Source organism: Nannobrachium achirus, assembly GCF_963921795.1.
Source record: "Nannobrachium achirus genome assembly, chromosome: 21".
Classification (NCBI taxonomy): Eukaryota; Metazoa; Chordata; class Actinopteri; order Myctophiformes; family Myctophidae; genus Nannobrachium; species Nannobrachium achirus.
The window spans coordinates 46,383,652-46,396,797 of record NC_137828.1 but is presented as its reverse complement, the minus strand read 5'-3'; the positions used below and the strand labels follow the sequence as shown (position 1 = coordinate 46,396,797).

At 44.9% G+C, this 13,146-nt stretch overlaps 1 protein-coding gene across 1 annotated transcript in view; it reads right to left on the bottom strand.

Moving 5' to 3' along the window:
• sspo (SCO-spondin) overlaps positions 1–12,839 on the bottom strand; it is a gene marked incomplete at both ends in the record, with an annotated part of 118,980 nt that extends 106,141 nt beyond the window's left edge. The window contains 16 exons of the mRNA XM_080751802.1: positions 83–248; positions 878–1,096; positions 1,596–1,768; positions 2,802–2,940; positions 3,573–3,714; positions 4,394–4,646; positions 5,355–5,511; positions 6,567–6,692; positions 6,842–6,927; positions 7,872–8,030; positions 8,138–8,240; positions 8,839–9,062; positions 10,959–11,129; positions 11,532–11,614; positions 12,103–12,312; positions 12,781–12,839. Of these exons, the coding sequence (XP_080607928.1) occupies positions 83–248; positions 878–1,096; positions 1,596–1,768; positions 2,802–2,940; positions 3,573–3,714; positions 4,394–4,646; positions 5,355–5,511; positions 6,567–6,692; positions 6,842–6,927; positions 7,872–8,030; positions 8,138–8,240; positions 8,839–9,062; positions 10,959–11,129; positions 11,532–11,614; positions 12,103–12,312; positions 12,781–12,839 (2,470 nt within the window). The remainder of the gene's footprint in view (positions 1–82; positions 249–877; positions 1,097–1,595; positions 1,769–2,801; positions 2,941–3,572; positions 3,715–4,393; positions 4,647–5,354; positions 5,512–6,566; positions 6,693–6,841; positions 6,928–7,871; positions 8,031–8,137; positions 8,241–8,838; positions 9,063–10,958; positions 11,130–11,531; positions 11,615–12,102; positions 12,313–12,780) is intronic.
• Positions 12,840–13,146: the final 307 nt, after the last annotated feature.

Below are 13,146 nucleotides of genomic sequence, written 5' to 3'. Positions count from 1 at the left end.
AATATCAGGGACATGGGTCTTCAATCCGATCAAAGTGAACATTTAAACACAAACTGAAGCATATGACTGTCCATCCACTTACGGCAGAAGGTGTTGTTGCGCCAGTGGACGGGCACCCCCTCCTGGGCACAGTGCCGCGCATAGGCAGTGAGGACGGTACAGTGGCAGGACCTCTGGGGGGCACAGCCACACACCTCAGACAGACACAGGCGGAGGTAGGGCTCCCTCTCCACCACGTCATGGCAGACCTACCGGACATTAGAGGAGAGGAGAGGTTTCAGGGAAGATCGGGAAAATCAGACAGAAAATGAGGTAGAAAGTATTGATGACATACAGAAAACACACACACACACACACACACACACACACACACACACACACACACACACACACACACACACACACACACACACACACACAAACACGAAAAAGAATCGCATTCACCGACACAATCTTACTAACAACTCAGCAGGCTTCAGAGACAAGACAAGTATTAAAGGTAGGGTAAGTGATTTCATTTAATTCAATGTTCTGGTAGTGTTTGGTCCATATTTGGACTTCATCCTTATCCTCTGTGAGGAGAAAAAAGCAGTTTCAGTTTTGGTGGAGGAGACAGGTTTTCCTCCAATCAGGATAGAGAAGGGCCTTCCTCCAATCATGGTCGAGAGGGGGTGGTCCTTATGCGCACCAAGGCCCGCCTCCACTTGATCATGATTGAAGGAAGGCCCCCGCCTGTCACCTTCATGAAAATTGAAACTTAAATTAAATCACTTACCCTACCTTTAATTATCTATTTTCATTCATTGTCGATGAAAAGGAGAATTTCAGGAGAAGGTTTGTAGACCTCAAACACACACGTCACACACACACCACAAACCTGGAAGACAGGACTATGTATGATGGAGCACACGCTGTCTGCGTGGTGTCTCTGCTGGGTGTAGGTGGTGCAGGTGTCTGGAGGTGGTCCTCTTGGTAGACTACAGTGTCCTGTGGTGAACTTGGCAGCAAAGGACGACACACTGCTCTCCACATCTCCTTCTGGAGTGGTGAAGTCATCGTGCTGGTTCCAGGTCAGTGTGCCACACAATCCACGCACCTTGATAACATAGGATTATCAATCACACGATAAATGAAATGACAATACTCTCCCTCTGCCAAACTGGGGAGAGCCCCGAACTGAGCCCATGCTTCCTTCAATGAATGAGGAGTGAGCAGGCCACTTCTTATCACCTGACAGGGGGAGTTTTCCCCAGTAGGACACAGCGCGTGGAAGGAACACGTTATTCCAACCAGTTCCTTTCCCCTCCATCAGGTGCCCCGGCTGGCCAGGGGGAGGCATTATAGAGACCAGGATTACTACTACTAAGGTACACAGGGAGAACATGCAAACTCCACACAGAAAGGCCCTTTTCCCCAACCCCACTTAGGGTATGACACGGAGGAGAGAACACGCCCCCATCGCCCCCAGCTGTCTTTGGTATAACTCTGGGAATTGAACCCCGACCTCCCAATTTCAGGGCGTAGACTCTAACCACGAGGCCACTGATACCGGTTCGGGGACTCAAAGTGGATTCTCTCAATGTGTGAATGTTTACCTTGCTTGCGAATCCAGGCTGCAGAGTAATGATGGCCAGGGGCCCGTCCAGATGCCAGAGCAGCTGGGCACCAAAGGTCTGGACCAGGAGGAAGGAGGAGGATGCCCTGCGTACCACCAGGTCCCCTGTCACCACTGGCAGTGCCTCCCTCTGGCCATTCAACGTCACTGCTCCTGGAAGAAGAAAAACAAAAACAGTAAAGTAATGCAAGCGATTACATACTGTAACGTAACGTACCGTACCATAGTAGCATAATATAACATTATTATAACAAATAATACCAGTAAGACTCCCTAATCGGGAGATAAGCGACTGTTGGTCGCTTATCTCCACAAATAGGCCAAAACCCCATGGAGACTTGAATTCATGGATATTTCTTTTGTTTTTGTAGCATAAGCTCTTTGTGTCTCCATAGGGAACCCCTGCTGGTCATTACATTATTGGCTTAGGAATGTGACACAAAAAAATAATAAAAAAATTATAATAATATATATATATATATATATATATGTTACAGTATGTTTGGGTAACTCAGGACGTTCATTGTAAGAGCGCTTGTTTTCCACCAGATGGCGACGACAGCCACTGCTCTGCCATTCACTAGTGAAGGCGCTGACGTCACTCGTTTGCGACTCTCTTTCTTTATTTACTAGCCTAGCCTAACCTAGCCTAGCCTAGCCTAGCCTAGCTTAGGCATTAGCTCCATTGTAGTCACTTGGACAGGGCGTTTATCGTGGGCTTGCCCAGGCCTTACGGCCTGGGCATAAATATAACGATTGCATTCACCACGGCTTCGTAACTCCCTGGCCCGCTCTTCGCGGCCACTCGCGCCTGCGGCGCTCGGGGGCGAAGAGCAGGACCAAGGTCCGCTGGCCTTCGCGCCGCTTGCAATGTCGTGGACAATCGAGCCGCTCCGCCTGGAGGACGACGTTGTGGCGAGCGCTTGCTCCGCCCCGTGCGGCACCACGAGTGCTCCGTTTCTCGACCGTCCTGTTTCTCTAACAAACCGTGACATATATATATATATATATATATATGTATATATATATAATATATATCCATGAACTCAAGTCTCCATGAGGTGAGTAAACGATAGAAAAGAAAAGTTATTTTTTGGGTGAACCATCACTTTAACAAACAGATTCAAGTGCACAAGTGAGTTCACTGTGTGAATGCACACGCCCGCTCACCACTCCAGCCACTCACCAGTGTCTGTGATGGTAACTGTGGTGCGGAGTGCAGTGATTGACAGCTCCTTGAGACAGCCCAGCCCTCCACCTCTTCCTCTTCCTGTCCCACACTCCCCACTGCGTACGTTCACCACCAGCTTCCTGTCCACAAAGTCCTGGGAACACACACAGGCGGAAAAAAAACATTACACATGTGTACTACAGTGTTCCCACGGTCATGAAATTCCTGGAAATATTTTTAAATTAGAAAAATATTTTTCCAGTACTGGAAAAGTTTTGGAATTGATCAAGGGTCCTGGAAGGTCCTGGAAAAAATAGCTATGCATTGTCTTTGGTTATTGATTTTGTTAATACTTTTGTTAATACTTTTTGTTAATGACAAATTAAACATTGGCCAAATTGTCAAATATTAGAGGCAGAAATTGTGAAAATAGCAGATCTACAGCATGTAGATCGGCTATTTTCACAATAAAACCGTGTTATACAAAATAACTCAACTCTTCAAATATGATTATTTCGGGGGGTCACAGTCTGAAAAGGTTAAGAACCACTGGCATACACTACCTGTCTTTGGGCATTGCACATAGGAGTAAGCGACTCGTTATTGAGCTGAATTATTGTTATATAGTCCTGGAAATCGGGTTAAATATTCTGGAAATGTTTTGGAAAAGTTTTGGAAATGTATTGGTAAAGATGTGTGGGAACCCTGGTACTATAACTGTGGTGGTGTGTTCTTGCATGTGGTCTGTACTGCATGTGGTGTGTAACATGGCGCGCCTCCTCCTACCTCCACTGCAGTGAAAGGACAGTCTCCTCCCTGCACAGAGAAGCTCTTCTTGTCAAAGGTGCTGACGTGTAGGCCTCCCATCAGGCTGCACTGGGCCGCACACCTCTCCCCAGTACACTGCCACTGGCCTGCCCTGCACACACTGGAGACCACAAGGAGGATGGAGAGAGAGAGAGAGGAAGAAGAAGAAAAAGAAGAAGAGAGAGAGAGATATAGAAAATTACAGATAGGAAAACACACACACACACACACACACACACACACACACACACACACACACACACACACACACACACACACACACACACACACACACACACACACACACACACACACACACACACACACGCACGCACACACACACACACACACACACACGCACACAGCCGTAGGTAGAGAGGATGGTCGCGGGTCGACCCCAAGGTTCATGCAGTCTACTTTCAAAGTGTCCCTGAGCAGGGGCGTCATTTTGGGCGTCAGGGGACGGCAATATCTCCCAGTGTTTACATTTAACCACAAATTCAGTTATTTTATGCATAGGCTACCCAACTATCCAGCTCAGTGGCCTAGAGTGGTTAGAGTGTCCACCCTGAGACTGGGAGGTCGGGGTTTGACCCGCGGTCGGGTCATACCAAAGACATCAAGGGCTGGATTGGAGGTAAGTCCCTGCAACATACTAGTGTCATGTCCAGGAGGTTTACTTGTACATCAAGCTGCCTCACGCGACAGAATCAGGAGATAGTCTCGTACGCTCATCTGGGCCATCTGAACAAGCCGTCTGCTGGATGAATGCCGAAAATAAACGTCCACTCCCCACTCACCAGGTGTTGCATCTCTGCTGTATGCTGTCTCCTGGCTGGTAGGAGCGTCTGCGGTGGAAGCAGGGACAGTTGTCTCTCTTCAGACAGACACCCTGGTGGACATAGAGACCTGGGGGACACTCGCATCCCCCGACGCACTCCTCCCTGCACTGGCCCGAGGCGCCGGCCGGCCCCACGGCCTGGGGGGACGTACAGCTGGGGGGACAGGAGGACACGCAGTCCGAGAACACCTGACCTCTGGGACACACGCGACCTTGAAGGAACCACAGAGATAACGACAGTGGAGAATCAGACTGAGGATCAGGGGTTGACTTATCAGAAGTATACATTTGAACAGAACCTTTTTTTTATATATACCGAATGGTGCTTTACAGCAGAGGTGGAAAGTATCAATACTGCAATGTAGAAATACTGTGTTATAAGCAAAGATCCGGAATTACATCTTTACTTGAGTAAAAGTACAAAAGTATTGGCATCAAAAATGCACTTAGAGTGCTAAAAGTAAAAGTACTCATTATGCAGAATGTCCCATTTCAAAATGTAAAAAAATATTTTTAAAATAGTAGATGTGCAAGCTCACACAAGTTGTGAGCTTGTAGATCAGCTAGCTTTCAAATAGTCAAAAAGTATACATAGGTCTGAAGTCGTTAATGTATGTTTTGTAATAATAATCAAAATCTACAAAGTAACTAGTAACGTTTTCAAATAAATGTAGTGGAGTAAAAGTACAATATTTGGATCCGAGATGTAGTGGAGTAGAAGTAAAGTAAAGTAAAAAATACCTGAAGATTGTACATAAGTATTTGAGTAAATGTACTTAGTTACGCAACTGCTTTACAGTATGTCTTACTTTATTGTGAAATATTTGGGATGACATTGAGCCAAATTCAAATCCAAAACCTCACAAGTGTCTCTGAACCCAGATCCAGACCCAAGAACATAAAGGTGACTTTTTGTTTACCGCAGAGCGTGGCACTCCTCCAGGTGACGATGACGTGCTGCTGGGCACACTCGCGAGCGTAGCTGGCCAGGGTGTCACACACGGCGGCCTGCCTCTGCTGGGGCCCCAGGCTGCAGTACAGGTACAGGCAGGTGTCCACGTACGCCGCTGGATCCACCTGAACAGCAGGGACACAATCACGTTCAGACCAGTATCAAACAACAACAACAATAGTACTACTTGGGTAATCAGGTACCATATGTGTAAATACAGTATGTAGATCTATATTTTGTTCTTTGTTTTTTTCTTGCTTGATCTCTTTTTCCCCCTTGCCCCCCCCCCCCTCTTATTCCCTTTCTTTCTCCCATGGAAATAACGATATGATGTGAACGATGCATGAAAACAAATTTAAGGTGAAACACTGAGTGAATGAGACTGCACTATGCACTGTAGGTAATTTTCTGTGCAGACCCCCTGACTTAGCCTGGTTAATAAACCAGACTGCACAACACCACTCCTGGCGGTAGTGTATCCGACACGCAGTGAGGAATTAGTATGAGCAACGCCAGGCTACCCCTGACTCACCTGAACAACATGTATACAGATACACGCAATGTATGATATTGGCCATTACGTAGGATTAATAATTTAGTTGTTCTTTTGTCAGTGCCCGGAAATCTTGCAACCCACATTCAGATTGTGATTCATGCCATATCAGTGAATAAATTAGGTCAACAGTAAAGTTGGGAAGGGATACGCGTTTGTCTATGTAGGCCACTGGTAACATACTGTATGAGAGCGCAGCCAGAGCGAGATAGAGATATCTCCATTCATCACTCATTAACCAACATAACAAACTTTTCTTTCATTTCACCGTGTGATAACACCTCACAGATATCAAAGGAAAAAAGCTCAGGAGCAAATAAAGATTCAATGTTTTTCTGCTTCATCTTCATCCAATTATAATTGTGTTGGTTTAATTAGTTTATTAATTCATAGTTAATCAATTAATAATTAAATAATTTGCTGGTATAGTATGTACATTTATCTAACATAATAAGCCCTATATAATTGCAGTTGACCCCCAGGGCTCTATAGATCTTGTAGACCCTTTTATATACAGTATAGGTACAAATTATTTATCAATATGCATCGCTTTCTGTACAACATCGAGATAATCCATAGTGGAAAAACATTTATTTGACAACGTTGTGACAGTGAGTTTTGTCTGACCCGGGGGTGGCAGTGTCTGAAGGGGTCGTCCAGGAGTCGGTGACACATGGCCTCTGCCTGTCTGCGCAGCTCCACGTCTCCTGTGATGTCACAGCTGTGACCCAGCTCAGCTGCATCACTACAGTCCTGATGAAGTCAAAAAGACACACTCACTTAACCATTCAACCGGGTTTTATTAACCGTGTGACGTAAACCCTAATAACCATAGAGGTTTCACATAATTGTTACAGTTGAAAAGGGAAGCAAGCAATTTTTGAATGAGTTCAGTGCAGTACCTCAGTCTGTTGGTCAGGCACTCTCCATGAATTTCCAAAGCTGGCAGCATACTGGGACACAGCTCCACTTATTGTGGTGAAGTCATCTGTAGATCCCGAAAAACAAACAGTGTAAGCCTCTGGGTGTGAGTGTACATACAGCATTATGTGTGCTTGTAACAAAGCATGATAACATGAAACAACGAGGAAGGTTTTCCATGCTGCGGCAGTGGCTCTGGGGTAGAGTGGCCACCGGTAGAGCGGCCAAATGGGAACCGCAAGGTTTCCCGTTCGTCCCGGGCTCCCCCAGAGTTAGTGTCCAAGTGTCCTTGAGCAAGACTCTGAACCCTTAGTTGCTCCCGATGAGCAGGTTGGTGTCTAGCATGGTTTCCTCCGCAATCGGTATATGAATGCGTGTGTGAACGGGTGAATGTAATGCACAATCATTGTAAAGCACCTTGGATGAAAGCGCAATATAAATGCACCATTTGCCATTTACTGTACCATGGGGCAATGAAGAACTGGTTAACCTCATTTACTAACATCATTAAATGAGGAATAGTTGCAACTTTACAATAACGTCCCAATAATGTTTATATAAACTATTAACAAATACTTAACAAGTCATTAGTGAGTAGTTTACTAATAGCTTATTCATTGTCTAATAAATATGCATAAGGCAGTTATAAATCCTTAATGTACAGTTAACAAGTACTAGTCATTAATAACTCATTAACTAACAGTTTATGAATGATCTATGAATTAGTTATGAAGCATAGAGTAGTTATACATCCTTAACAAGCTGTTAACAAATACTTTACAATTCATTAGTAACTCATTAACTAATAGTTTGTGAATGATCTATGAACTAATTAGTTGTTTTCGGGCCTTGAGCAGAGCTCGGGCTGATAAATTACTGACCCTTGTTGGGTTGGGTTGGGGGGTGGGGCCGGCCTTGAAAACCACAGGTGAGTATATATGTGTGTGTGTGTGTGTGTGTGTGTGTGTGTGTGTGTGTGTGTGTGTGTGTGTGTGTGTGTGTGTGTCTCACCGTCAGCGTTGTTGTTATAGACTCCACAGAGCCCCCTAGTGGCAGCCATATGTTCAGCGGTCACTGTCAGATAGACGGTGTTAGCCAAGTCAAACTTCACCCTGACCCCCAGACCGCTCTCCACAAAGACAAAGTCCCCCAGCCAGTAGACGCTCACTCCTGGATGGGACAAGACACGACACAAAACAAAACAAAAGCTCTGATTGACCGTATAGTTACCAGATGTACAAAGGTTCCAGAGATTGTGTGACGAGTCAAAAGTATACCGTTTTGGAAGAGTGGTTCTCCATGAGGCACGGGGAGGTTGTTGAGAGTTAAATTCCGGTGACGGACTGAGACCAGGTCTAGACCCAGCATCATCCTGAGAGCCTGATGGGGAAGAGTCATTCACACACACACACACACGCACACGCACACGCCCACGCCCACGCACACACACACACACACACACACACACACACACACACACACGCATGCACGGCACGCACACACACACACACACACACACACACACACACACACGCAAACATGCATATGCACGCATGCACAAACACATACAGGAAGAAGAATCATGTAAGCAGATATTTGTATTGTATTGCTGTCAACGGCCTAATGTAATGCAAAGTGAGTCACTTAATTGACAGAACAATGACAATGAATGTAATGCCAAGAAACAGAACAAGAACCTAATGTAATGCAAAGTGCCAGAACAATGACCTAATGTAATGCCAATAAACAGAATAATGACCAACTGTAATGCCATGCAAAGTGACAGAACAATGAAACAGAGCTTGGGCAGAGTTTGGCCAGACTGTAGCTGTTTCCGTGGTGGGAGCTCCAGAATAAACAACTTTGAATCAATACAGACCATAATTAACATGCATTTTCGTGTAAACATCTGCATCTCAAGCTGTGATTGTTTCCATATACAGTTTAGACATGGAAAACAACAATCCATTGCACTTACCTTGCTGCATGCTGCTCCTCCATCACAGACGGTGCTGATATAGACAGCCCAGGTGCCGTCCGTAGAAGAGGCCAGCAGGTAGGTGCAGCTTCCCTGGAAGTGGAAGTGTCTCCTGTCAAAGGAGCGATAGTGGGCCCCTCCCCAGCTCATGCAGGTGGCGGACGCCTGTGGAGCCCTGGTGCTCCCCAGCAGACCTCCGCGTACCAGGGGGGAGGACTGGGAGTCTGTAGAGGCAAACAGAGAAGGAAGGGGTCAGGGGCGTCACAAAGGGGGAAGTGGGACTGATTTACTGTACTAGGGCCCAAGGTGGAGGGGTCTGGAATTATTTTATACTTTAGCTATTGAAAAATAGCAGATATACAAGTGAGCTTGTAGATCTGCTATTTTTGAAAAGTCGTGAAAATGTGTGAACATCTTTAAATATATTTTCTTTAAGCGAACATTTGTAACTCAAACTTTGCTTCTGGGGGGTTCCTGGAACTAAATATTTTGAGACGGGGGATCCATGGCCTACTATGATTTTGGGGGTCCTTCACATGAAAACGTTTGAGCACCACTGACAGAAACATAGGTTTTTCAAAAAAACAAAAAAAACTTAGATGGATTTGAAACATTCAAAGACTTGCACAAATGTTCACGATTTTTCAAAAATAGCAGACGTAGATCTGCTATTTTTCAATAGTTAAAGCACAAAATAATGTGTTCCCAGTTCATGGGGGGCTGCAGTGAATCCTTGTACCCAGGGCCCAGAATTTGGTGCGACACCCCTGGGAGGGGGTGATCAATGTCTTGTGCCACCCAGGGATGCTGATAGCAGCAACGGGGGGGTTCCACTTCCTGGTGCTACCATGGAGACCCTCCCACACAGAAAAGGGACAACGGGAGGTCTAAAAATATAATAAATTAGGCTTTACAGGGAGAGAAGACGTAGAGCAGCAACGAAAGATAAATAGTTTAGACAGATGAGTCAGGTACAGAGAGTAAAACAAGTATTTGTCTAGTGTCTTTATTAGACACATCAGTCAGTCCATTTCCCAACCACAGGCCCTTTACTCTGGATTAACATGTGCGTCAGACACAGTATTTTCCTTGGATCTATTTGAGTTATTTCCCACTGTATATGGTACACTACAACTTAATGGTCTAAACAACTGGTTCTCTCTGTGTAGCAGGTCCGTTCATTAAGTCTTGCTAAACACTTTGCTTTGTGACGCTACGCATACTTGTGGAAAGTTCCAAAACAACATGGAAGTTTGTTGTCAAACGCAAAAGCAGACCACCTACTTCGAAGGCTTTTGCGTCACACTTAAACCACACTTAGGACACATGCAAAGAGTGTGTTATATGCATATGCACAGTGTGTGTTGCATGACGCATTTAGATGCAGTGTGTGAAGTTGCATATTGCATCCTGCATGCAAAGTGGGTGAGGTTGCATGATGCATTTACAGTATTATGCAGAGCGTGAAATGTTCCATGTACTGTATAGGAAAGATAATATCTGTATATCGTTCCCTATACTGTAGGGAGCGTTCGTTTATGTATATATTAGTGTCATTTGTTTACTCATTTGTTTTGTATACTCCTGTTGATTCTGAGAGGGCCAATGGAAATAAGACTTTGATCAAATCAAATCAACAAACAAATACACAGTGTGTGAAGTTGCTTGCCGAATATCTCCCTTGGATTACTCTTTTGATGAGACATACATGTTTGGGTCCTGATGCAAGAGACCTTGGTTATAATCCAAGTGGTTCTATCCCCATCATTCGAACTCTGCCGGTCTCCTGCATGGGAAACCGAACATCTCAGCCACATCCCCTTTTTTGAGAAAGTTTGAGAACCACTGGAATAGAGGGCTAGCTTCTGACTTCAACTGCTGTAGGTTTGTTTGGCAATTTGGCCAGCAGTGTGCACAATGGCTTGACCTTCGAATGTATTAATAAAGGAGTTAACTTCCACCTATCCAAATGCGAGCCAAATCAAAGCAATTGATCCGGTGAAATATTTTCTATGTGGGAAAACTGCTTTGCCAAGAGGGAATCCCCCTTGTCCAGGGGAGATACGGTATCAGGCTCTTGCACAGTGTGAGACATTATACATGCATGCGTGCTCACTGACCAGCCAGCAGGGTGTAGGTACAGGACAAGCAGGTGTGGTCGGAGGCGTTCCTCCAGCTGAGCCCCCACAGGGTGGCACAGCACTGCTCCATGGCCATCAGAGACGAGTTGTGGACCCCGGGAAACTCCTCACAACTCCACGTGGAGAAACACTGTCCACGGACACCCACACCTGGGCGGAGGCGGTGACAGAGACATGGAGACAGGGTTAAGAAAAGGGTGACACATCTATATTTGCTGCTATAGATGGTTTTAAGATGCTATTGTGTGTTTTACCACTTTTTCTCAACATGGGGGTCCAGGGACTATACCAAATGGACCCTTATGTGTCTGTATAACTCCCAGAATGTACAAATAAATAAAAAATAAACAGCTGTTTCACTGAGTTTATGTTCTTTCACAATGGTTAGAAATATGTTTACAAAGGGGTGAATGTTTATGATAGTGATTTATTGTTGACAGTTATGACGTCTTTAAACTAAATACATTTGGTGATGTCCTCTCGGGAACATACACAAATACTGCAATGAGCCAGATACTTTGGATGGTTGGTTGTTTGGTTCCCTTCACTTACCTTGTGAGCAGCGCGGGCCTCCCCAGCCCTCACAGCAACCTCTCACCGTCTTGTTCACTCTCTGAGTCTCCGTCTCTGGGGGTCTGAAGAAGACACACACAGATCATGAGTGAGACAACACACTCGGCTCTGTTCACTGGAACTTGTTGAAAGCAGTGGATCAGGGACGTGCAGAGAATGTTAGAGAGGCAGGGGCTGAAATTTCAAAAGGGGCATTTTGGTGACAATATCGAAAATAGCAGACCTCCAAGCTTGGAGATCGGCTATTTTTGGTGCTTGATACCACCTTGAACTAAGCATAATCAAGTCAATACTGGAGATGTGGCTTAACGGCATGGATTTCTACACAGAGAGGGCAATTTTCAACATAAGATGCTGCATTCAAGTTCAGGAGGGTTTGGACAAGGCAATTCTCTTGAATGATGCCTGAAAGTATGGCATAGAAAGAGGACATGCATTTTTTTCACCATAGTAAAAAGTGCATTTATGGTCTGGAGAGGGCACTTTTTACAGACGGATAAAAGGGCAGGGGCTCAAGCCCTGCCTGCAGTGGATCGACTGGTTCACTAACTTGTACAGGTAGCAGGACGCGCTGGGCCCCTGCTGTTTGTAGTAGAGCGCGATGCCGTCGTCTCCGCCGTGCTTGTGTCGCATCCTGTCCACGTCCAGCCTCCAGGCCTGGGTGTTGTAGCGGTACACCTCGGAGCAGCTCACCTCCAGCTGCAGCCGTGGAGACAGCACTCGCTCCACTCTCTCCTCCTCTGTGTGTTCACACCAGTGTCTGGAGGACCATTCAAACCAAGTTTACACACCAGCATTGGAAATAATAATGTTGGCACAGTAATAGCGAAACAATAGAGACTGAGAGTACATTTTAAATCACAATATATAGAAAATGTTAAATTAATGTTGTTAATATAAATTATAGTATTGTCTTGTCCCGTCTTTCTCTTTATTTATTATCTTCTGTGTCCCTCCTTTCATTGAATTTATAGGCATACAGCAGGACAGCGTCTACTTTCAACAATAACTGATTTTAAAGCAAACATGTGGCAATACGATATGTTATCTATAGCTTGAAAATCAGGCGGGAACGGTTGCAATGAAATTGGTTGGTTGTGTTGGATCTGCTTTTTTGTTTAATTTGATTACATTTTTGCATATTTTAGAACATTTTAGGGATCCCAGTATGGAAGTGGCAAACAAAGAAGAGGCCATAAAGTAGTGTTTGAATCCAATGTATACATACCCCATTCCCATGACCATGTGCAGTCCCAGCACAGACAGCAGCACAGTCAGTGCCTCCATGGTCTGCTCTGGAATGTTGCTGATTAAACTTCTGGGAAAGAGGGTTAAAATCATGAGCATCAGGTACACATGTAACATAGCAGTTCAGAGAATGGTAAAAAACAAACAAAAAATAAGTACCAAGCAAACTAGCATATTCATTTGTAATCCATTCTTGCTCAAGTATGAGGCAGTCTTGATTTTGTTGACTAAAGCAATGACAAAAATGTTCGCCGACTTGCTTTTTTCATAGACAAAAACAGAATAAAAACTAATTTAAAAATATGCTACTATGACTAAAACTAAGACTACATTTTGTCAACAAATA